Below are 26,650 nucleotides of genomic sequence, written 5' to 3' on the forward strand. Positions count from 1 at the left end.
ATCTACATTAACCCGTATCTAGATGATTGGCTGATGAAGTCACACTCCTCAGCAAGCACAATTTGATTTCAATAGAACAACCAAACTCTTGACAAAACAGGGTTTGCATATCAATCACGAGAAGTCAATTTCTTCACCTCGTCAACTTCTAGGCTACCTTGGAGCTACCCTAGGCACTGCAAACGGAGATGTGTATCATTCAGAGAAGAGGATGTCTAAGATTTTTCGGCAATGTCTCTTACAGTTTCAAATTCCACGTCCAACAGCTAGACATCTCATCCCTACTAAGATCCATGGCCTCTAGCACTTATCGAGTACCCCCCACACGTCTCAAAATGAAACCCCTACAGTAGTGTCTCGAGGAACATTGGTCTCAGTGGAAGGACAATTAGGATGACCAACTTTCTCACAACACAAGCCAAACGTCTGATGTGGTGGTGAAAGAGATCATTTACTGAAAGGAAACCCTTTGGTCGAGGCATATGAGCTGCAGATCTCACACTGTGCATTAGATCGCCACCTGGTGTTGGGCTCGGATGATTGCTTGTTGTCTTCTTGTAAGAAGTCTTTGTAGTCACGAGATAGGTGACTCCTCCCTTGGACGATAGTGCGCGTGGGCATCAACTCAATCTTCAGATTGTTTTTTTCCACCTCTGGGTTCGGATGAAACCTTTCCGCTCCAGTTAAAAATTTACTTTTGAAGTACTTCGATGCGCAAAGATTTTCTTCAAACTTCACCAAACAACTTTCAATATCGATAAACATCGACTCGACTTAATCAGCTCGATTCGGGTCGTCGACGCGGGCCGTTAAGCCTCACGGCGTGGGTCGGCCTACACCTCATGGAAAGGACGCCATTCAAAAGATGCCCTGAGTGTGGAGCAAAATTTCCACACAGTGACCATCACGAGGTCTGTAACCTGTGCTTATCGCCAGAAAACAACGAATCCAGCTGCACAGCCTGTGCATCCTTTCGATCGAAAAAGACCATTCGTGATCGGAGGGCCTGTCGACACGATATGCAGAGATCAGCTCCGGAACCAGTGGATATTTTCGACGAAGGTCCATGCATCCCAGAAGAATATTCCTATCTCCAGATCGTATCCGAGGCAGATGACTCAGATGGCTTCATACCTTCGGGTCAACGCGTGAGTACCACTGCCCCTACCACAGCCCAAATACAAAAATCGAAGGCAAAGGTCAACACTCAGGCTGCGGGGCCCAGTTGAGACCGAAAAAACAGTTCGAAAGCCCCGCCATCGAGCCCGGCTCCGAAGAAAATAATGAAGCCTTCCGGTAGCTCCATACAGAGCAGATCGCATGTGCCGATACCACCTGCTCCCTCTGCACCGAAACAAAAAAGTCCTGGTTCCGAAAGACTCTCTAAAACCGTCGACTCCGAGAGACAAAGTGGCTCAGAAAACAACAAAGCCTGCTTCCGATGCTCCGAAAACAGCTTCCACTCCAAAGCCGATACCCTCGATGCTGAAACAGACAAAGCCTGATTCCGATGCTTCCAAGTCCACGAAATAGGCATCGGCTCCAAAGACAAGAACTTCAGTGCCGAAATCTAGGCCAAAGGACTCAACATCAGCTCCTACGGTTAAAGACGAGTAATAAACAGGTTCGGAACCGAAAAGATTGGCGCCGAAGGCTGTGCCTGAAAGAGCTTTTCCAACCAGATCCTTTACAAAAAAGGATCTACATTGATCCAGAAACAGGACATGTTTCCACTACACAACACAGGAAGAGGAAGTCCGATACAGCACGTACACCTCCAGTAGGTGTCAAGGAGGATTCTGCCACATCTCCTATGCACCCTTCTTCTCCTGTATCTCCTTCTCTTCCTCTTCCTTTAAACATTTCACCTCAAAATTCTACCCCTCATTCTCCACCACATACACTCCCTCAGGATGTTGATTATGAATATAGCATGGGGGAGGAAGAGACCCAGATGACCCTTTTCCCTACCCAACAGGTTCACCGGACTGGGAGTATCCAAACCCACAGGATGTACCAGATATTCCTGACCCACATACATATCCATCTAAACCTTCTCCTCCAGAAGACCATATTGGGGTTGGACATTTAATTAATAGGGCTGCCATCTATCACAATGTCACCATGCGTTCAGATGAGGCAGAGGAAAAAATGTTATTAGACCCTTTTGAACACTCCCAAAAATCTATGCAAATACTGCCAATGATTAAAGGAGTCATTAAGCATGCACCAGAAGTGTTTAAAGATCCTGTACGAGCTAGAATCATAAATCCAAGGTTAAAGAAAAAGTACAGGGGTGCTCCTGGGGACCCTGCCTACATTAAAGGACAGCTACCCTTAGACTCCCTAGTAGTTTCAAACGCTAGGAAAAGAGCAAATTCCCAAACAGGCGAAGCAGCACCTCCTGGTAAAGAATCAAAGATCATAGACGCTTCAGGGAAAAGAATAGCTGCCAAAGCTAGCAATATATGGCGCATCGCTAACACACAGGCCCTTCTCGCAAGATACGACAGGGCTCACTATGATCAGTTAGAGAAACTCTTACAACATCTACCTGACCAAGGCACAAGCAAATGACCTCATGCAAGAGGGTAAGCTTATATCAAATGCCTCCATTAAATGCGCACTTGATGTAGCAGACGCTGCATCCAGAGCAATAACCACCATTGTCCTCCTTAGACGTCACGCGTGGCTACGCATTTCAGGATTTAAGCAAGAAGTGCAAACTACTATCTTAAATCAACCATTCAACCAACACCAATTGTTTGGTCCAGAGGTAGACACAGCACTTGAAACAAGCATTGGAAATAAAATAGGTCTCGCATTAGTAAAGTTTAAGCTATTGGTCTTGTAAATGACAATTTTTAGGTCTCGCCTTTACCATTCCGCAGGAATGGGAAATGGGGAGAATTCAAGTTGGCAAAATCCACTTCAAACCACGGGCTTTCAGCCGCGGTTTTCTTTAAGTTCACGTGAATCCCGTGATTAGACATGCACGCGCATCAAGCAGCATTTCTCCTGCAGGCTCGCAAAAGGCTCTCCTCCCTCCCTACATCAAAGGCATCAATCACCCTCCCACAGGCTTCCCCAGCGCTGCCCCACCCCCTGCTTCACAGCCAGGTCATCTGTTCCCTGCCGGACCTCTCACACCTCCGTCACAGCATGCCTGTGTACTTCAAAGGCTTATCACTTCACACGGCCGGCTGCAGGCCGTGCAACCAGAGCACTTCAGTTGGTGTGCAGCCCCCCTCCCAGCACTGCCTTGTTACTCTCGGCAGCCGTGAGTCCCTAAACACTTTTTATATTTAATTAGCAGCATTTCTCCTGCGCCAGGCCACATCAAAGGCTCTGTGCCACTTTCACCCACACAGCAACACTTACAGACACGCAACGCCACTTACACCCACGCAAGCCCACTATCATCCACGCAACACCACACTCACCCACGCAACGCCTCTCACTCACTCACGTAAAGCCACTCACACCCACGCAGTGCCACTTTCACCCAAGCAACGCCACTCACCCAAGCAACGCCACTCACCCAAGCAACGCCACTCACCCAACACAACTCACCCACGCCACGCCGCTCACCCACGCCACGCCGCTCACCCACGCCACGCCGCTCACCCACGCCACGCCGCTCACCCACGCCACGCCGCTCACCCACGCCACTCACCCACGCCACGCTGTGCCACTTTCACCCCCACTTTGCAGTGCACAATATGTCTCGCAGTAGGAAAGTTGGAGCTATTGGTTTTGTAAATGACAAAGCCCTCTATGTTTTTAAAATGAAAACAAAAATAAAAGGCATTATTTGCAATTGTAATAGCTCCAACTTTCCTACTGCGAGACCTATTGGCAACGCCAGTGCTTGTTTTATTTATGTGGTGTTTTTGAAAATAGCTAAAGTAATAGCTTTGTCATTTACAATTTCAATAGTTATAACGTTCGCAAATGTGACACCTATAGCATTTGTAATGCAACATGTTTTGTATTTACGTGACTTGGATGTATTGATATTACAAATAACAATGGCTTATATTTTTTTTAAATAAGTAATATTTAAATAAGTGATTGTAATTTATTATTATTATTATTATTATTATTAATCGGGTTTTGTAGAGCGCAGACAACCCGGAGGCCTCGTAGCGCTAAGTACCGTCATACTAAAAGAAAAGAAAGGATTAGATGAACAGGTGGGTTTTCAAATACTTCCGGAATTTTAGGAGGTTAGGTTCACTGCGAAGGGAGGTGGGCAGAGAGTTCCATTCTTTTGCGGCGTTCCAGGAGAAGGAACGCCCGCCCCATCTGGTCCGTCTGATTTTGTTGACAGTGGCCAGGAAGGCAGTGCTAGATCTTAGGGACCTGTGAGGAAGGTAGGGTTTTGCCAGGGAACAGATCATAGTAGGGGCATTCTTCCACATGGCTTTGTGCATAAAACAGAGAGACTTAAACAGCACTCTGGCCTTAACCGGAAGCCAGTGCAGTTTCCTTAGGGCAATGGTGGCTGAGTCTCGTTTATTGAGGCCTATTAGGAGACGAGCTGCGGCGTTTTGAGTCACCTGTAGCTTTTTGATTGTAAAAGCAGGGGCACCTAAGTATAGGGAGTTCCCGTAATCTAGGCGGGACAAAATGATGGCTTGAACCATCATTCTGCGAGCTTCAAAAGGAAGAAGAGGCAGCACTTTTCTCAGCATACGCATTAGCCCAAAGCATGTGGCAGAGAGAGTAGTAGCTTGCTGCATGAAGCTGAGGTTTGAGTCCAGCCAAATGCCTAAGCTCTTTAAATGGCATTTTGGTTGAGGCGTAGGGCCCATACATGGTGTCCAGTCTAGCAAAGGAATGGGAATGGTTGAGTTACCTAACACCATGAGCTCAGTTTTCTCGCCATTTAATTTTAAATGCGAGGTTGCCATCCACTGAGCCACTGCTGTCAGGCAGTTACTTAGATTGGAAGGGGAAGAGTCTGCCTGATTCATAGATACGACTAATTGCGTGTCATCGGCGTAGGTTATTATATCCAGACCGAAAGAGTGCACTATATCAGCTAACGGCTGCATATAAATATTAAAAAGAGTAGGGCTCAATGAAGAGCCCTGAGGTACACCTCGATCATGGGCCAGACTTTAGAGTAGGTAGTACCCTCAACTACCCTAAAAGAACGGTTCTCCAGGAATGACTAGAGCCAGAGCATGGCCTTCCCCGAGATTCCCATCTGGTTGAGGCGATGGAGAATGCTGGTGTTAACGGTATCGAAGGCGGCACTGAGGTCGAGCAACATGATTGCTGTAGTGCCGCCTTGATCCATTTGCTTCCTGGCCAGCTCAGTTACCGCCAGGAGAGCCGCCTCGGTTCCCAATTTTGGACGAAAGCCAGCTTGGGAATCGTGGAGGAGATGGTTGTTCTCTAAGAATTGAGTGATAGCCGAGTTGACGTGTTTTTCAAGGAGTTTGCTGATCCACGGAAGGAGGGAAATAGGCCGATAGTTGGCCATATTTTCCGGGTCCAGTGTGGGTTTTTTCAGCAGAGCCTTAACCTGTGCACATTTCCATGCAGTGGGTACTGAACCTGTGGAAATGGAAGTGTTTAGTATGTTCAGGATTACAGGTTTGACTATATTCTCAATTTTTACTATCTGAGAGGGAGGGGCAGGGTCTGTGGGAGATCCTGATTTTATTTTCGTCATGATGACCGCAAGTGAGTTTTCATCCAGCAATGGAAACTCAGCTAATTTTGGAGTCGTGACGTTAGGTGAGCTGGTTCCCATGTCCTGGGATAGATTAGGTGATTGAAAAGCGGAGGCAATTTTTTGTATTTTCCTGTAAAAGTACTCAGCTTGACTCTCACATCGAGCCTGAGCTTTACTTGGGTCAGCGGGAACCAGGGGGATATCCATCAGGAACTTTGCTATCTGAAAGATTTCTCTAGAGGAGTTGGAGGCAGTTAGAATTTTTTCCTCGAAGTATAAAGTTTTGGTTCGTCTGATTTCTAATTTGTACTTTTTGATGGCTTCGAGATGTGTAGTTTTATCTACCTTACTACGAGAGATCCTCCAATTTCTTTCAAATTTTCTGCACGCTCTTTTTAGTTCTTTAAGATGAGGGGTGTACCAGGGTGAGCCCTTGGATTTAGTTTTTTCTTTAAGGGCCTTGATAGGTGCAATAGTGTCCAAGGCTGAACACAGCCATTTGGTATAATTCTCATATTGCAGTGCTGGGTCTGTCGCCCTTTGGGGGGGGGGCAGCCGAAAGCAGGTTAGCCCATTGGTCTGGGGAAACTTTGGACCAGTCTCTTCCAGTTAGGGTAGTGCGAGGAAGGGGCTGCAATGGCGTCGCTGGAGTCCACTGAATGGGTATTAAATAGTGGTCGGTCCAGGTAAGAGGTAATGGGGTCCCTACTTCCAGTCTGTTGTCGTTACTGAAAACACCATCGAGAAGATGGCCCTTTTCGTGCGTGGGCTCAAAGCCTTTCTGTATAATCTGGAGAGCTGCCATACTATCCAAAAATGCCTTGGCCGTGGGGTTGTTTATAATGGCAATAGCTTAAATTTTTGTAAATAACTTTTGTGAAGAATATGTTCAGTGTATTTTATTGTGACGAAAGTCCAAGAACAGAAGTGAAATATTAACATCTTTTTGTGACATTTGTAATAAAGGTTGAAACATTGAGAGAACATATTTGAACCAGTGATGCTGTGGTTGCGCAGAGTGATGCTGTGGTTGCGCAGAGTGATGCTGTGGTTGCGCAGAGTGATGCTGTGGTTGCGCAGAGTGATGCTGTGGTTGCGCAGAGTGATGCTGTGGTTGCGCAGAGTGATGCTGTGGTTGCGCAATACTTATTTCTAGGGGTAGGGTTTGGTCAAATCCGAGGTTTGTACTATGCAGCTTAGTCTAGGTTTTCCACAAGCTTTCAAAGCACATGACCGCAGTGATGAGTCACATTTAAAATCAAGATGGCAAGAAAGAAAGAGAAATGGAAACGCGAGACACGGCCTGGCGGCGCGTGGGCAGTGAATAATTGGGGGAGGATAAATGCCTGCCGGAGGCAGTGTGTGAGGGGCAGTGTGTGAGGGGCAGTGTGTGAGGGGCAGGTGTGTGAGGGGCAGGTGTGTGAGGGGCAGGTGTGTGAGGGGCAGGTGTGTGAGGGGCAGGTGTGTGAGGGGCAGGTGTGTGAGGGGGGGCCAGTGTGTGTGAGGGGGGGCGTGTGTGTGGGGGGGCCAGTGTGTGTGTGTGGGGGGGCCAGTGTGTGTGTGTGGGGGGGCCAGTGTGTGTGTGTGGGGGGGCCAGTGTGTGTGTGTGGGGGGGCCAGTGTGTGTGTGTGTGGGGGGGCCAGTGTGTGTGTGTGTGTGGGGGGGCCAGTGTGTGTGTGTGTGTGTGTGGGGGGGCCAGTGTGTGTGGGGGGGCCAGTGTGTGGGTGTCCTGTTGAGGTGGCTAAAAAAGCACCAAATATTCCTCTCGGGTGACTGAGATGTGAAGCGCTTGATGGAGTGTCCCGTGGTGTGATTATGTTACACAGTTGTAAGACTGAGGCATGGGACGGCAATGCTGTGACAAGAGGGCGAGAGCCTGTTGGGGCAGGGGGTGAGGCACAAGATTGAGAAGTGGCTTCTAATATGGCAGTTGCTGGAGGCTAAGGAACGAGAGGTAAGCTGTCACGCAGTTATCAATGCTGAGGGATGAGGTGCTGTAATGCCCCGTGATGGGGTACCCTGGTAGGAAACAGAGGGAGCTGGCAGCATTAAATACACTGTTGGTCTTTTAACGTAATGCGTGCGAGCCAGGAAGTCTGTGGCTGAGATGCAACCACTTTGTGAGGCTCAGCAGGAGCAAGTGGGAGGAGGGAAAGATATATATCAAAGCGCTTTCCTGAGTCCGAGAGGGAGGAAGGCGTCGGACAAAGAAACACACCAGAGCGCGGAGAGTCCGAGAAAGAGAGAGGAAGGCAGGAAAGAGAGCGAGATAGTCGGCGAAGGGCAGAGGCGGGCTGGGGGGGGGCAAGCGAGAGTGGTGGAGATCAGGGAGTGAGACAGTGCAAACACTGCACAAAAGCTCCACAAAGAGGAGCGAGTGACACTGAGACTGCTTGTGTGTGTGAGCGCATCTGAGAGTGTGTGTATATGACAGCTTGGGGGGAAGAGATAGAAAGAGAACACAGGGGGAGAAGGGTTGGGAGGGGCAGAGGACAGGCGAGTGGGAGAGAGCTAGGGTTCATTAAGTGAAAAGTGAGAAACCGAGAGTGATGTTGAAGGGACATGAGGATGGCAGAGAAAAGGGTGAACCAAAATCGGTGAGCATAAGGTGACCGGATATTTCGAACCAAATACCGGAACACTTCACAAAAATAGAAGTAAGACTAGGCTTTCACATGGACAGAGAGGCACAGAAGAGCTGCTAACATCGGAGCTTGCACAATCCTGAATATTTGAGGGAAGGAAAACCGCAAAAAATTAGTGAAAGGGGCGGAGACGGTGTATGGAGGAGAACGAGGCGGAAGGGGCAGAAATATGGAGAAAGATGGAGCGGCAAAGAGAGAGAGAAAAAAGTCCACCCTTCCAGGGCAGAGGCATGTCATTTGCGGATTCAGTCAGTGGTTGGGGGGCCTGGACGGACATTTGTTGGAGAGCTGTCCTGCATGGTAACAGCATTTTGTTTCCCACGAAAAATACGGGCAAGCCTTTTCAAGGTGTGCATGCATGCATGCATGCATGCATGCAACGCGAGGGTGTAATGTAAACAAGCGGCGCCATTCTCAAACAAAGCACGAGCCCCGTGCATAGAAAAGTTTTGCGCATGGTGGCCGCAAGGGATTTAAATACAACAAGCCTTTAGGGATGTGGCTGAATAAAAGACGTCGCAGTTAATGGGAGCACATAACAGTCTGTTTTCGTTATATAATTGTAGAGCACGTCTTAATAAAGTGGAAATTCCATAGGTGTTATGTCTATAAAGCAAATGGAAGATTGCCAGCCTCGGTCTTACTAAGAGGTTGTCTTCGCCATAGGTTGTCCATGAGTATATTAATCTGTGGGCTGTCTTTTCGACATCTCTGCCACATGCAACGCAGGGGTGTAATGTAAATAAGCGGTGCCATGCTCAAACAAAGCACGAACCCCTTGCATAATAAAGCGTAGGTAAACCATACTTCTCCGCTGCTCCTCAACGTGAAACGAAAGCTACATTACATTCGCGATTCAAAGTTAAAAAAGTCGATCAAAATGTTTTCAAGTTCGGAATCAAACCACTATTAAATGCACGGAATACAGTATTGCAAAATGTACAAAAGTAGCCAAAAAAGCACTTAGGACAAATTATAAAGTAGAAACATATTTCATAGCAAGAGAGAAACAAAAATGTAGACAAGTTTCACGTGATGTAGAGCATTGGAATGTCCGTAAAATAAAGTTAACCTGCGTGCAATCAAGAGTGAGAACCACGCCTGCAGCAGGGGGCGGAGCGGGGGGGGTGCGGTGGGACAAAACAGATGGCTGCCTGTGGGAGGGAGGCTGATGATGTGATGTCTGATATCATCTGCTACCTTCACCATTTACAAAGATGTAGTGTAGCATATTAATCTATACGTTTACATCTTGCAGCAATTGCAGCATGTTTACAAAATAGACAACATATATCGTTATTCTGAGTACCTACAATCAAAGCTTTTATGTAGGGATTAAAACTAATCCTTCCTCCTAGGTTACCACCCTCTCCAGTGTGGAACCTAAACATTGTTCTTACCAGGCTCATGGAGCCCCCTTTTGAACATTTACATAAGTGTGAACTGCAATTCCTTACATGGAAAACAGCTGTCCTTCTCGCTATTACCTCTCTTAGGAGAGTTAGTGAGATTCAAGCTTTCACTATCAAAGAACCATTTTTACAATTACTCCGTAACAAGGTGGTTCTAAGGACTAATCCCAAATTCCTTCCTAAAGTAATTACTCCTTTTCATCTAAATCAATCAGTAGAGTTGCCAGTGTTTTTCCAAAAGCCTGACTCTGTGGCAGCAAGAGCTCTACACACACTAGATGTGAAAAGAGCTCTTCTCTATTACATTGATCGGACCAAATCCTTTCGTAAAACAAAGCAACTGTTTGTAGCTTTCTCTCCACCATATAAAGGCAACCCCATCTTTAAAGCTGGAATTGCAAGGTGGATTGTAAAATGTATTCAAATATGCTATCACAAAGCAAAACGTACATTAACAGTTCCCCCTAGAGAGCACTCCACAAGCAAAAAAGGGAGCCTCCATGGCTTTCTTAGGGAATATTCCCCTAGAAGACATCTGTAAGGCAGCTACATGGTACAACACACACCTTCACTAAACATTATTGTGTTGATGGCCTACCGCAGCTTGCTGCTTGGCTTGTACAAGCTGTCCTCAAAACTCTTTCAAACTACTGCAACAGATACAGGTGACCACCGCTAAGGGAGACACTGTTCTACAATCAAATGCACAGTGTGAGATCTGCAGCTCATATGCCTTGAACGGAAAATGCTACTTACCAGTATGCATCTGTTCTTGGCATGCAGAGCTGCAGATTCTCACATGCCCACCCGCCTCCTCGGGCCTGTATCTGTTCCAGTTCTATCTTTATTAGATACACACACATGGACATCCCTTTTTTCTATTTCTACTAACTCCATTTCCCATCATGGCGAAAAACAATCTAAGGATGGAGTCAATGCCCATGTGCACTATCGTACAAGGGAGGAGTCACCTATCTCATGACTACAAAGACTTCTTCCAAAACGACAATATGCAATCATCCGAGCCCAACACCAGGTGGCGATCTAATGCACAGTGTGAGAATCTGCAGCTCTACATGCCAAGAACAGATGCGTACTGGTAAGTAGCATTTTCCTTTTCCAGGATCTCACAAAACAAACAATAGTCACAGAAGCTTTCCTAAAAAGAGTGGGGAGTGCATTTACAAGGTCTCGCAATACAAGGCCAATGGTCCCTAAAAGAGCAACTTTTTCAACAAATGTTCTAGAAAGGAAAGTGATCCAGCTAGCCTTGAAAGTGTTATGTTAAATTCACTTGTTCTAGCGCTATGCCTCTCACCCGAAAGCGTTTTGCGGTGCTTCACTACGGACAGGGACATCAGATGACTTAAATAGCCTTGTCTTCAGCAGTTTTTTAATATTTGGCGTGGTCTGTAAAGGAACGAATTTCGTATGGCAGAGTGTTCCACTATGAAGGAGCGAGATATAAAAAGGACCGGCCACTGTATCTAGCCTGATGGATATGGGGACATTAAGCAAGGCCTTGTCTTTAGATCTAAGGTTCCTGACCAGACAATAATAACTAGGCTTCTTCTGCAAGTAGCTCTGGCCCTTTCCCATTTGGGCCTAATGAGTAAGCCAGCAAAGTTTGAAGGCTGATCTTTTCCTAACTGGCAGTTAATGTAAGGCTTGCAGTAAAGGTGCAGTGCCTGAATAATGATTGCGATCAAGTCGCACAGTGGTCTTGTGTACTACTTGCATCTTGGATATCAAAGCCTCATTAGCTAATACTAGTAGAACATTTCCATAATCCAACCAGATGATCACAGACTGTACTAGCGTTTTCCTGGCAAAGGAAGGAAAGGAAATGCTTTCCTCAGCATACACATCATAGAAAAGCAAGTTCCACAGATGGATGAGCTATGATCTTTCATTGATAGACATTGATCTAGTTTAATCCCAAGATTTTTTACTGTCTGCCTAGGAGACTGAGCGTGGCCACGTTCAGGGGGCCACCCCTCAAGGAACCTTGACTGTTGGGCTTTACCGAACAACATATTCTCTGTTTTGTCCCAATTTATTTTCAAACAGTTCTTTCTCATCCATTCAGCTATTTGAAGAGCATTCTCAAAGATGCCTATTGCATGCAACCTGCAAATTACCATTACATGGGAGACCGTATTTAAAGCTGATAGGTCAAGCAGAACCAACATGAGTTTTAACAAATTTAAGTAGTTTAAATAATTCTTTGGTCGAATTGCCTGCTTGATCAATATGTTTAAAGATGTACATTTTACGAGCTAGTTTAATTTTCCTATGATAATTACTAGGCATTAATTTTATGATTCTTTGTCCTCCCAGTTTTTAGTCTGGTTCCATCTTTCAAGCTTACAAGATGATTTCTCTATTCTCAGCTCAACAAATATAATGGAGTCTGAGATCTGCTCTGGGTCCTTAAACCCATGTAAGAGGAGCAACACTTTTAAACATTAAATTAAAGGAGTAGCGATACTCTGCCAAAGCTGAGTTAACATCACTGACCTGCGAGGGCTCTGAAAATTCGATGGCTTTGGAAAATGGTCTGGTAAGACTAGCTTCTTTTGTCTAGAAGCTCTTTTATCAACTTTCTTTAACTTGCCTGTCCTATCTATCTCAGTTATCTGAAAACCGATCATGTGGTGATCAGTCCATGTGAGCGGTAGCGGAGTGGTCACTAAGTAAAGATATAGAGTTGGTAAAGCGAAGATCTAATGTGTGGCCTGCCATGTGAGTGGGACCCACCACCTGGTGGAGACCCAACATTTCCTTGTTCGTTAAAAGTTGGGCTATCTCTTGAATTGAAGAATCTTTCCCATGATAGTAGACCAGTAGGAGGAAATTGTTTGGCGACAGTACTTGTGGGGCAATATATTAAATTTGCCAGTCACTGAAATCATTTTGTTTTTTTATCCCAGAGGTCGATAAATGAGTGCCCCTTTCCAGTGGTCATCCGTAGAAAACTCAATTTTAAAAGTACACAATTCCACCCAGTCTGCTATTAAGGTGTCAATAAGTGAGACATTGTCAGTTTCTCAAAGCAATAGCAACATCACCCCCAGTTCTGGCTTCTATGTTAAGTCTAGTCATGTGGTATTGGTCGGAGTGCTTGCATGATGAATGTAGGGCTGGGGCATTGAACCAAGTTACTGTAAAGAAACAGAACGCTGGTGATAGAGAGGAAATGAGACCCCAAAGTTCTGTTGCAAGTTTGGGTAAAGATCTACCATTGCAGTAGAGGCTGTTAGGTGTCTCAGAGGTGCGGGAGGGTATGGGAGTTAGCAGTCAAGTGCGTGGGTAGAGCCCTATTAACAAGACAGGGCAATCTAGACAGCGTAAAGCAGTTAATTCAACACTTGGCCTGTTTGTTAAGATATACACCTGTCTTCGAGTTGGTGTAAGGCTATAGTAGAAAAAACAAAAATTCTTGCAGGGGACTGGCCTCGATGGTATAAGAGGCGGGAAAATTGGCGACATTCAGGTGCAGATGGACTTGCCTTTGGCACACCTGCGGTGCAGCGACTGCTGCCCGTCGGCGCTTGCATCAGCCCAAAATAGTCATCAACTGTATTGGCCAAACACAACTTGTCTGCTAATCCTCCCAAAGGTTTGCACCATCTCTAGTTCCCAACAGGATTCTTATTCAGACAGACAATGCCACAACAGTGCATGATCTAAACCAGCAAGGGGGTTACCATATCAAGGTTTAAGTCTATACAAGCTCAAACAATCTGGCGTTGTTTACTGGCAAGAAACTGATCTATTCAATCAATTCACTTACCGGGCATTCAAAATTGCCAAGATCTATTAAGCAGATACTTTATACACCACCATGAATGGGAAATAGACAATACATTTTGTTAAGCGTTTTCCAAGCCCGCCCCCCCCCCCCCCCCCCCCCCCCCCCCCCCCCGACATGGACTTATTCGCCACAGGAGAAAACACCAAATGCGCCCAAACTTCGCATCACATTTGGGAATTAAACTCGTTGGGCAATGCCCTTTTGATCAATTGGTTGAAATGTTTTTGCTACTCCTTCCCTCAGAAACCTTTCATACCAACAGCACTACTCATACTCAAAGTACTGGATGCCTTATTGATTCAAATAGCACCAGAATGGCCCAGACAGTAGTTGTATCCAGAGCTACTTCACCTCCACGTCAGGCCCCACAGGAAGTTGTTGTGCAAACACAAACTTATGTTTGGAATGCAAGGGAAGATTTTGCATCCCAGTGTACAATCCTCAAATTTTGGTGTCATGGCTCCATAAATCATTCAATATGGACTCTTAAATTTTCCCCCAAACTGCGACTATTCTTAAGGGAGTTAAACAACCAAGCACAAAAACATTCTATGCCTTTAAGATAAGAATTGTCATCTGGCGCCTTCAAAACAACAATGATCCAATTAAATGCCAAGAAGATATCTTGCATATTAACTTCATTTGGCTCATTCAGAATTGCATTTCAGCTCTGTAAAAGTACATATAAGTTCCTATATGCTGCAATAACCGTATATAGGGAAGGACCGAATCAAAGATCCTTCTTAACTACAAGAGTGCTTAAAGACTATCTAGAGCAACTAAAAAGACATCTCCTCCTATCCACAGCCTGCCCTTCCTTGAGAATTAAACTTAGTTGTATCTAAACTTCTGTAGTAGGGGATCTCTGTGTATAGTCATAATCTAGTGAATAGTCCCGCCCATGTGCGTGGACCCCGGAGCAATCAAAAATAATCTCTTAAGGTGTCGGAAAAATGCAGAACTGCACAGACACTTAAGAGAGAATTAAAGACAGATAATGCAGCCTATATCACCAGGCTACACTGTCCAGTACTTCAACTAGAAATTCCACCAAAAATCCACAAACAGCAAAGTCTGTCCAGATTTCCCTTGCTTTAGCAGTAAAAACCCTCTGGAATGATAGAGAGGAAGACCTGGACAGACAAGCCCCATAGGCTGCCATTATGTGGCTCAGAACAGGATACTGTGCCTTTAAGAGAACTTTGCAGAACTTCACAGTATCCCAGAATGCACTGCAGGTCCCTTATTACTTTCAGTTCTTTTTTCCGGCTCCTGCAAGCAGGACCCTGGAGCATTGATATCGCCCTTTTCAAGCGTTTATTGGTGATTTTTTTCACTTTTTTCAAGTCTTTGAGTGCTTTTCTAAAGTACTTTGGTGTCTTTCTTCTTGTTAATCCTTTGGTGCATTCTTTGCTTGTCAATATGCCTGCACGATTTGACAAATGCCCAGATTGCTCCAGGAAGAAGGCCAAATCGGATCCACATGTGGTGTGTATCCTCTGCCTTCCCTCTTTCCATGTCCCAGAGAAGTGTCATTTGTCAGGGCTTTTCTGGCAGGACGCTGAAAGATAGAAAGAAGATCAGGCTTCAGGGCCTTGAGGAAAGGCTGAAGGCGCAAGGTGGGTCTGGAGGGGCTTACTCTGCCCATGCTGAGGCCTCAGGGGGGCCCCCCCAAGGGCAGGAAGACCAGCAAGCGTCCCCATTCTCTGTCTGTGTCGATTGCACCGACTACGGCGTCGAGAGGGATGACTGCAGCCTTTTCCCCGTCTCCACAGGGCTCTGGGTCAAAGCTACTTCGGCGTCGAGGGAACTGAACAGACCGTCGTCGAGATCTCCTGTGATTATTTCGTCGTCGTCTGAGTCGTCGTAGAGTGATCGACGTAGAGAGGCCGGGCGTCGGCTCTCGCCGTCGAGGCGAAGGAGGTCGCTGTCGAGGCGAAGGAGGTCGCTGTCGAGGCGAAGGAGGTCGCTGTCGAGGCGAAGGAGATCGCTGTCGAGGGGCCGACGCTCGCCGTCCGGTCACCGTTCTTCGACGCCGAGAAGACGAGGCATGAGTTCTGGTGCCAGGAGTCAGTCTAGCAGGTGCCAGATACGTATGGGAGGTTCGCCAAAGTCACAGACTGGAAAGGAAGGCGGATCGCCGGGTTCGGTGTACTTCATGGTGTATACCCCGCCGCAGAGGCCGGTTACGCCCCCGCCTCCATTACCGAGGGGGCTCCCACCGTGGTCCCCTACTCCTCCTCCGCTCCCACCACTTCCACCGTGTCCTCAACCTCAACCTCAGCTGCTGGCAGACAAGCCGCCTCCGATCCCTCCAAGGTCGGTATCACTGCCCTGATATCAGACTCCTCCCAAGGGGACCCCTCAGCCGAGGGCCCCAGCCAAACCAAAGTCGCCCGCCCCTGTGGAACCGGCGGATCGACCGAAGCCAAGGAGGTCACGATCACGCTCCGGACGGAGGGGGAGATCGAGGAGTCTGCATAGATCCTCCACCAGGACAAGACGGCGCCATAGGAGGCGCGAATTGCGGTCCCGCACGGACTCGACCAGGACCTATTCACTGACCTTGTCGGAATCCCCGGGGACAAGGGTGTCTCCAGTGGACGACATCAGCACGTTCCAGGATGTTCTCCTGAGGGGGGCAGTGAAATTGGGAATCACGGTGACTGCTCCGACACCCACGACGTCCGTGATATTTAAGACGCTTCACAAGAAGCATTTGTCTCGCCCTTTACTACCACTAGTACCTGGGTTGGTAGAGCCCGCGGAGGAGCTGTTCCTCACGCCAGCAGTGACTAAGGCTGCTCCCTCCCGGCTTCTGAAGAAGTACAGGGCCCCGGATTCTGACCCAGCTTTTCTACGGATAGACCCGGTTCCGGACTCTGTTATAGTGACAGCGGCCAGGAAGCAATATTCTACCTCTCCGTCTTCTACTGTGCCTCCTGATAAGGAGAGCCGATGGATCGACTCAGCGGCAGGAAGGCGTGTGGGACGGCATCCACGGCCATGAAGGCCTCTAGCGATGCAGCTTTGCTAGGGTGGTATGACCGTGCCCTGTGGGAATCCCTTCAGCAGTTCACGGAACTCCTGCCACGAGATAAGAGGGAGGATTTCCAGGAGATCCTCAAGAAGGGGATGCTGGTTTCGAACCAGGTCATCAGCGCGGCTGCGAATGTCTCTCTTGGCGGCCCATGGGTACTGTCATGGGATCAACCAGCGGCGCCATGCTTGGCTCAGGCTCACATCATTCAAGCCGGAGGTCCAGCAGCGGGTGGCCATTCTGCCCTTCTCGGGGGAAACCCTGTTCGGAAAGCATGCGGACGATGGGATGGCCCGCATGAAAGCGGAGGCCGAGACCCTGACGGCTGTGGGCTTGCAGAAGCCCAAAGAAAAGAAAAGAAATCCTACCGCCCGTTCCAGAGACTGTTCGGTGCACAGGGCATAAGGCGAGGACATGCTTCGGGACAGCAGCAGCAACAACAGCAGCAGTTCCGGAAACCCTTCCAGAAGCGCCAGAAGGGTAGAGGGGGCCAGCAGTCCTCTTCAGCGAACAAAGGCCCAGCTGGGTCTCCACCCTGAGCGGTTACTTCCCCTACATCCGTTACCCGCTCCGGTAGGGGAAGCATTCGATTTTATCTGGCAGAGTGGAGAAAAATTACTCAGGACAAGTGGGTGCTGAATATTGTCTGCAATGGATACAGTCTTCGGTTCACCAGCCCGCCTCCATCAATTCCTCCGGTCAGCTCGCAGTTTCAGCTGCGCGAGCTCCAGGCGGAAGCCGATATCCTGTTAAGGAAAAGGGCAATAGAAGACGTACCTCCGTCTCAAAGAGGAAGAGGTCTGTACTCTCGGTTCTTCCTGGTTCGCAAGAAGGACAAGAACGAGTTCAGGCCCATTTGGGATTTGCGACAAGTAAACAAGTGGATTCTCAGAGAGAAGTTTCGCATGCTATCGTTGCATCAGATTTATCCTCAGTTGCAACAGGGAGACTGGCTATGTGCTATAGACCTACAACATGCTTACTTCCATGTGCCCATTGCACACAAACGCAGGAAGTTCCTGCGATTACAAGTCAGCGCCAATCATTATCAGTACACAGTACTGCCATTCGGACTGAAGTCTGCGCCCAGAACATTCTCGAAGTGCATGGCAGTGGTAGCCGCACACCTAAGGAAGAACAAGGTGTTTGTCTACCCGTACCTAGATGATTGGTTGATCAAGGCCTCCTCCTTCTCTGAAGCTCAAGCACACTTCCAGAAGACGTGCGTTCTCTTGAACAAGCTGGGGTTGCACATCAACATGTCCAAGTCTGTCCCGACTCCGGTCCAGTGCATACAGTACTTGGGAGCCTCCATCAATACGCTGTCAGCAAGCGTGTCTCCTTCGGAGGAGCGACGATTATCACTCCTTCGGAAGGCTCAGGCTCTTATGACCACTCCATCTACAACAGTGAGGACGGGTCTTCTCTACTGGGATCAATGGCCTCTTGTATCTTCCTCACTCCACGCGCACGACTGCACATGAGACCGTTGCAGGAGTGCTTGGAGGATCAGTGGGTCAGAGGAGAGGATCTCGGGACAGGATACGACTGTCTCTGCATGCGCTTCAGTCGCTGAAGTGGTGGCGTTCAGCCGAGAATCTCCTGAGAGGGGTTCCCTTCCACAAGGACATTCCCACACAGACTATCGTGACAGATGCGTCTCTCCACGGCTGGGCGGCGCACTCCGGGGACTTACAGATTCAAGGGACGTGGTCCAAAACTGAGTCCACGTCCTACGCTCAGGTTAGGCAGGTTTTGCTGCGAAATCTATTCGCACAATAGTGGGTTTTTTCTAGGTTTCTCCACAGCCGCTTTGGTGTGGGGATGGGCTTGCCATTCTATTCACTAGATTATGACTATACACAGAGATCCTCTACTACAGAAGGAGTAGTTTCTGTCCTGTAACTCCAGTTCGGTAGTAGGGGTATCTCTGTTATAGTCATAAGCGCCCGCCCTCCTCCCCGGTGGAGAGGGATATTCATGTAAGGAATGCTACAGGTCTGGCGTGTTACGCCTTCAAAAAGAACTGAAAGTAAAAGGGACCTGCAGTGCATTCTGGGATACTGTGAAGTTCTGTAAAGTTCTCTTAAAGGCACAGTATCCTGTTCTGAGCCACATAATTGCAGCCTATGGGGCCTGTCTGTCCATGTCTTCCTCTCCATCATTCCAGAGGGTTTTTGCTGCTAAAGCAAGGGAAATATGGACAGACTTTGCTGTTTGTGGATTTTTGGTGGAATTTCTAGTTGAAGTACTGGACAGTGTAGCCTGGTGATATAGGCTGCATTATCTGTCTTTAATTCTCTTAAGTGTTTGCAGTTCTGCATTTTTCGACACATTAAGAGATTACTTTTGATTGCTCCGGGGTCCACGCACATGGGCGGGACTATTCACTAGATTATGACTATACACAGATACACCTACTACAGAACTGGAGTTACACGACAGAAACTACTCCTTATGGCTCCTCCTTTTGAGCACATACACAAGGCCTCAATGCAGCATCTCACTTGGAAGGTAGTTTTTCTGCTGGCTGTTACTTCAGCGAGAAGAGTTGCCGAGCTGCAAGCTCGATCATCTGTAAACCATTTACTATTTTTCACAGGCATAGAGCAGTATTAAGATGGCATCTCTTTTTAGGTCTCGCCTATCCCATTCCGTAAGGAATGGATAGGGGATATTTCGACGAGTGCATGTGTCTGTGCATGCGCTTCCATCCGCCTGCCTCGCATCATTGCCACCAGCAGCATTTCTCCTCCCCTAATTATTCACTGCCCACGGCCGGCCGGAGGTACTTTACCTTTCTCGGCCGCCAGGCCCTGTCTCGCATTTCTCCTCCCCACATTTACAGTTCTCTCCCTCGTTCACTTCTTAGATGCATCTTAACGCTGTTGTCCTTAACTCATCCATAACCAAATTGTGAAGATTACTTGTTTTCATTCACTTCTTTCACGGCAGCGAGGCAGTGCTTCAAAGGGATCCGCTCCCCCGCCCCCTGCTTTAAGTAAAAGCTTCTTTTGGCGCTTTTTTTTTTGTTTGTTCTGTTGCATCTGTGGATTCACTCCCGCAATGCCAAAGCTTGTTTAGAAATGAACGCTTGAAATCACCCATCTGTGTGATGTCGGCATACTTATTTACGGTGTGGTTTGTAGCAGGGCCCCATAGTTCCGGTTTCACGCTCCCATCACAGCCCCAAGCCCTTGAGGTTTATTTTACAGAAACGTGAGCACCTTTCCGTTTTGAGCAGTGGATTCTTCAAAAACACGGGCTGTACTAATTTATCCCACCTCTTGCGCAGTAATTCATTCGCGGGGCAGTGCTGTGAAATGGATTTTTGAAAAGTCACCAGGGGAAAGACAATGGTTACTTGATGTTGCTTTTTGTCGGACGAACAATCGTTAAGGTGTAATACCACCGCTGTTAACAATTCCACATATTAGAGCGTCCCCCAGTCAATCAATAAAGTTAGCATTCCTCCGTTCATTTTAGTGGTTCTGTGCAAGCGATTGTCAAAAATACACTCAACACACTGAAGCTTTACTCCTTTCTCGCCACTCAAATATCAGTGTCCGGCATTTGTTGACTACGGCTCCAAAAATGTATGAAAAGCCCAGATATTTGTATTGTGCATTTCAATGTATGTGTACGGGTAGCTTCTCATTTCAATGTATGTATACGGGTAGCTTCTGAAGCAAGAGTGGTGCACACAGTACAAAGTGACAGGTTAAGATCCATGACGCCGGAATGAACCACCTACAAGGGACTTGGTGAAAGTTGTGTGCATGATGTGACATTTATTCATAAACACATACACACAAACATGCACATACACACCCCACACAGACCTACACAACGCACACCACACAACACATACCCTGCAGTCAGTCACAAACACATACACACACCAACACACAATACACCCAAACACACACACTCAACCAAACACATCAACACACACACACCAGGTACAAGCAGATCTTCTCTCTCTCTCTTACACACACTGATCAAAACACACACCCTGCACACACGTAGACGCACAGTCACATGCACACACACACAGACATACACAACAAACACTACACAACACATGCAGTCACACACACAAGGACACACAGTCACATCAAAACACATAATCTGGCTCACTCTCTCTCACACACACATATAGGCACATAAAAACACAGACCATACACCATGTAAACACACACACAGCAGACTGACATACCACACACACAAACATTCACACACAATACTTTAAATGATGCTCCTACTTGCATGCAATAAGCTATAACAACATACCTAAAAAACTGGTGCGTCAACAACACAAAGTCCTAAAAAGAATGCCAAATGTATAAGTTACATGGCATCTGGCATCGACTTGAAAGCCAGCGCGCGCCCGGCCTCACTTCCTGCTCCCCCTCTTACAGCAATTAACTTTCGTTCGCGCTGCCATCTGCTTTGCTTTTTTTTCCTGCCTTTCGTCATGGCGCCTCACAACTGTCCCTCCCCACCACAACCACAGAGCGCCCAGATTTTGACCGAATTAAGAGACATTTCACTTTGTTACGATTGTGCTTCTTCACTTGTTGTGGTGTTTGTCGTCGGCTGACTTGTCTTGCCTTCTGCTCCCCTGATTGACCTAGTTTTCTTGTCTTCTGCTTCCCTGATTGTACTTTTTTTCTTGCCTTCGGCTCCACCACTCCATCCATCCATCTCCCCACTCCAATCATCCATCCATCTCCCCACTCCAATCATCCATCCATCTCCCCACTCCAATCATCCATCCATCTCCCCACTCCAATCATCCATCCATCTCCCCACTCCATCCATCCATCCATTTCCCCACTCCATCCATCCATCCATCTCCCCACTCCATCCATCCATCTCCCCACTCCATCCATCCATCTCCCCACTCCATCCATCCATCTCCCCACTCCATCCATCCATCTCCCCACTCCATCCATCCATCCATCTCCCCACTCCATCCATCCATCCATCTCCCCACTCCATCCATCCATCCATCTCCCCACTCCATCCATCCATCCATCTCCCCACTCCATCCATCCATCCATCTCCCCACTCCATCCATCCATCCATCTCCCCACTCCATCCATCCATCCATCTCCCCACTCCATCCATCCATCCATCTCCCCACTCCATCCATCCATCCATCTCCCCACTCCATCCATCCATCCATCCATCCATCCATCTCCCCACTCACTCCATCCATCCATCCATCTCCCCACTCCATCCATCCATCCATCTCCATCCATCCATCTCCCCACTCCATCCATCCATCCATCTCCCCACTCCATCCATCCATCCATCTCCCCACTCCATCCATCCATCCATCTCCCCACTCCATCCATCCATCCATCTCCCCACTCCATCCATCCATCCATCCATCTCCCCACTCCAATCATCCATCCATCTCCCCACTCCAATCATCCATCCATCTCCCCACTCCAATCATCCATCCATCTCCCCACTCCAATCATCCATCCATCTCCCCACTCCAATCATCCATCCATCCATCTCCCCACTCCAATCATCCATCCATCCATCTCCCCACTCCAATCATCCATCCATCCATCTCCCCACTCCAATCATCCATCCATCCATCTCCCCACTCCATCCATCCATCTGCCCACTCCATCCATCTGCCCACTCCATCCATCCATCTCCCCACTCCATCCATCCCTCCCCCACTCCATCCATCCCTCCCCCAATCCCTCCCCCTCTTGCCCTCACTATCTATCGCCCTCACTATCTATCGCCCTCACTATCCTATCCATCGCCCTCACTATCCTATCCATCGCCCTCACTATCCTATCCATCACCCTCACTATCCTATCCATCACCCTCACTATCCTATCCATCACCCTCACTATCCTATCCATCACCCTCACTATCCTATCCATCACCCTCACTATCTCTTCCAGGGGATCCTCATCAATAGTCATAAGCATTAGAATATTCCTGCCCATGCGCGGGACCCCGGAAACACTATATTATATGTGCCCCACATGTGTGTATGTATATGTGTATATGTGTATATATATATATATATATATATATATATATATATAATAGCTGCCAAGTCACATTAGAGCTGAAATATGCTGTGAAGAATTTCCACCATACATGTATAATAAGCATTAGAAACATGAGAAACAACACCAAAGATTGTTTAGAAATTGTTTTAATGCTCAGAAAGCAGTAGAAATTCTCATAACTCACTGAAAGCATAGGAAGCTCCCAGGCTGCATTGCAAGCACACAGTCTAAAAAGACTGAAAAGCTAACCTGTAGCTGAATAGCAATAAACTGACACCGTGCCTTTAAGGCACTCATGACCCCCTCTATCCCATCATGCCCCAGGGGTGACAGTTAGGTCAGTTGTTCTTTCCGGCTCCTTCAGTGAAGGACCCTGGTTACACAGCTCCACTATTTTTCTGGTTTTTGACAGAAAAATACTTCTTTTTTGACAACTTTTACTCTTACTTTGACGTTTAACATCTAGTCAAGTAAGATACTGCTTGTTTTCAGCAGTTTAGTGAACATTTTCCTCTGAGAATGCCTTCACTCTTTGATAAATGTCCTTCTTGTGGCAACAAGAAGGCAAAATCAGACAACCACGACGTCTGTATCCTTTGTCTGCCTGAAGATCATGATCCAGGCACCTGTCCACATTGTGAGAACCTGTCAGGAAGAACTCTCAAAGACGGGGAAAGGATTCGGATTCATGGCCTGGCTCACAGGGCTTCAAGAGGAAGATCTCCAGTGAAGAAGGGCTCCAAGAAGACTCCTACATCTTCAAGAAAGGTCTTCATACCCTTTAACTTCAGCGTCCGGCTCGGCGCTGAGAGAACCACAGGTGGAGTTTTCCTCTTCAAAACTACCGTAGACGGCGGGCTCGCCGTCAAGGAGAAGACCAGGTACGTCGACGACGTCGAAAGATCCAGCTCCGTCGTCGAAATCCCCTCCGCCGTCGTCAACCGGGCGACGATCGGCGTCGAGGAAGGCTACTCCGCCGCCGTCAACCGGGCGACGGTCGGCGTCGAGATCCATTACCCCTCCGCCGTCGACAGTAGCTCGTCTATCGGCGTCGAGGACGCAGTCTCCGTCAGTGCAGCATCAGCGCTCGGCGTCGAGGGTGCCCAATACCCCTCCGCCGTCGTCGCACAGGCATTCGACGTCGAGGCAGAGATCTCCGTCGACGGCCGACCATCGCCGTTCGACGTCAAGGCAGAAAGCTCCGTCGACGACAGGACAGCGTCGTTCGACGTCGAGGCAGAGGGCTCCGTCGACGGCTACTCATCGCCGCTCGATGTCGAGATCAGGCTGTCACCTAGATGGTACAGATCTTTGGACCATTGGCGAGATGCTGGGGCTACCAAGCGTATGCAGGAATATGCCAGCCCACACCACAGGTCTCCTCGCCAAGATCTGGTGGAGGAGATGGACAGGCGTAGCCCTCCCAGGCGCAAATCCCCTGTGAGACTACCCACCAAAGCGCACAGAAGATCCCGATCTCCTAGAGGGGAACCTCGAATGGAAGGTCGGATCAGATCTCGCTCCCCTAGACGGGAGGAGCGTTCAAGGAGGTCACGGGAGCAGAGACTCGGTGCTCACCGTAGACGTCGACGTACTCCGTCTACTTCTTCAACCTCTTCTACCAGATCGTCCAAGAGGGACTACTCCCCGACGTTGACTGACAGTCCTGCGTCCAGGTCCTCCCCAGTGAATGACATTGGCACGTATCTGGATGTGCTGCAAAGAGGAGCGCTTAAACTGAACATCGAGATGTAACGACAGTCATTTTTGAAACTTTACACAAGAAGGCTATCTCCAGACCTCTGCTGCCTTTAGTCACGGGGATTATGGACCCTGTCAAGGAGGTTTTCCTAACCCCAGCAGCAATCAGAGCAGTACCGGCCCGCATTCAGAAGTACAAACCGGCGGCTTCTGACCCAGTGTTTGTAAAATCTGACCCTCCAGCAGACTCTGTGATTGTGGCAGCGGCGAGGAAGACACATGCGGTTGCTGGTTCCTCTTCAGTCCCGCCAGATAAGGACAGCAAAACTCAAGACTCCTGGGGTCGAAAGGTTTGCAACTCTGCTGCTTCCACTCTTAAGGTTGCTAGTGCAGCTGCGCTTCTGGGTCGATATGACAGAGCCTTATGGGACTCGGTGGAAAGATTCAAAGCCAAGCTGCCAAAAGAGGACCAGCAGGACTTTGAAGAAACTGTTAAAGAGGGGTGTCTGGTGGCGAATCAGATAAGCACGGCCGCGGATGGGGCTGTGCTTTCGGCTCATTCCTATTCCCATGGAGTTTGTGCCAGAAGATCGGCCTGGTTGCGTCTTACATGTCTGAAACCGGATGCTCAGCATCTGATTCTGAATCTTCCCTTTTCGGGTTCCGCTCTCTTCGGAGAACATGCGGACGAAGAGATGACCCGAATGAAGACTGAGCTGGATACGGTGAAGGCGGTGGGCTTGGAGAAGAAAAAGGAATTCAAGCCCCGCTTCAAGACCAACAGGGGGAGAGGGGCTCAACAGAGGGTTCAAACCCCTCAGTGGTCCCAAAACAAAACTCAAGGGAAACCCCAGTTCCGTGGCAAGCCCAGCAGAGGTAGAGGAGGTCACCAACAGTCCTCCAACACCACAAGAGGAGGAAAGGCCTGAACAGAGGCTTCCTCTGACGCCGTTGCCCACTCCAGTGGGAGGAAGTGCTTCACAACACCTGGCAGAGTGGGTCAGCATCACAAAAGATCAGTGGGTGCTGAATATACTGCGCAATGGATACAGGATACGTTTCCGTGCTCTTCCAAAGAGCATCCCTCCAAAGAGCTCTTGCCCTCACCAGCTAAGCTTGCTCCGACGAGAGGTGAAAATCCGGCTGCAAAAAAGAGCAATAGAAGAGGTTCCTCTCGCTCTAAGAGGAAAAGGAGTTTACTCCAGATATTTCCTTGTCCCCAAAAAAGATCAGGAGGACAAGTTCAGACCAATACTCGACCTGCGACTATTAAACAAAGTCATCGTCAAGGAAAAGTTCCGCATGTTAGCGCTTCACCAAATATGTCCACATCTTCAAGCCGGAGATTGAATGTGTTCGGTGGATCTGCAAGATGCGTACTTTCACATCCTGATTGCGCAACAACATCGCAAGTACCGAAGGTTTGTCGTAGGGAACAAACACTACCAGTTCAAGGTGTTACCCTTCGGTCTCAAGTCCGCACCACGAGTCTTCACCAAATGCATGGCAGTGGTGGCGGCTTTTCTTCACAAGAAGGGTCTCTTCATTTACCCATACCTGGACGACTGGCTCCTAAAAGGTCCATCTCCGGTACAAGTAACGCACGATCTGCAACTGTGCCTGCACAGCTACACACTCTGCCTCCATGTGAACCTGGAGAAGTCAGTCCAGCGGCCTACACAGTCCATCCACTACCTAGGCTCCGTTCTGGACACAAGCTTGGGAAAAGCGATTCCTTCGGAGGAGAGACTTTTTTCCATGAAACAGAAATGTGGGATTCTGCTAGAGTCTCGGCTTCCAACAGCCCGACAAGTAGCATCTCTACTGGGTTCCATGGCGTTCCGCATTTTTCTCATCCCAAACGCCAGGCTGAGAATGCATCCTCTACAACAGGCTATGGAGGATCAGTGGGACCAAGCGACAGGACGCTGGGAAGATCGAATCAATCTTTCCCAGGCGACAAAAGAGACCATCAGATGGTGGACTCGGAGAAAGAATGTGATGGTGGGGGTGCCGTTTCACCAACCCATTCCTTCCCAGTCTATAGTGACGGATGCCTCCCTGCAAGGCTGGGGAGCACACATGGGTCCGCTTCAGATTCAAGGCCAGTGGTCTGCGCAGGAGCAGACATACCACATCAACATGCTGGAACTCAGAGCGGTATTCCTGGCTCTCAAAGCTTTCCTACCAGCGATCAAATCCAACTCAGTCCTGGTTCAGATGGACAATACGACCACCATGTTCTATCTGAACAAACAAGGAGGCACAAGATCTCGCCCACTATCTCGAGAGGCTC

The 26,650-nt window shown here is 48.3% G+C and overlaps 1 protein-coding gene across 5 annotated transcripts in view; it reads left to right on the forward strand.

Annotated features, from left to right (window-relative positions):
- LOC147658884 (serine/threonine-protein phosphatase 2A 55 kDa regulatory subunit B alpha isoform) overlaps positions 1-26,650 on the forward strand; it is a 433,385-nt gene that overhangs the window by 162,147 nt on the left and 244,588 nt on the right. Inside the window, exon 1 of one of the 5 annotated variants that reach the window (XM_086952060.1) lies at positions 12,140-12,309. The exons of the other annotated variants lie outside the window; for them this stretch is intronic. Coding sequence (XP_086808186.1) covers positions 12,289-12,309 — 21 coding nt within the window. The 5' untranslated portion in view covers positions 12,140-12,288. Of the gene's footprint in view, positions 1-12,139; positions 12,310-26,650 lie in introns of those variants that run through there. 5 annotated transcript variants of the gene reach the window in all.

Source organism: Lissotriton vulgaris, unplaced genomic scaffold (genome assembly GCF_964263255.1).
Source record: "Lissotriton vulgaris unplaced genomic scaffold, aLisVul1.2 SCAFFOLD_752, whole genome shotgun sequence".
Lineage (NCBI taxonomy): Eukaryota > Metazoa > Chordata > Amphibia > Caudata > Salamandridae > Lissotriton > Lissotriton vulgaris.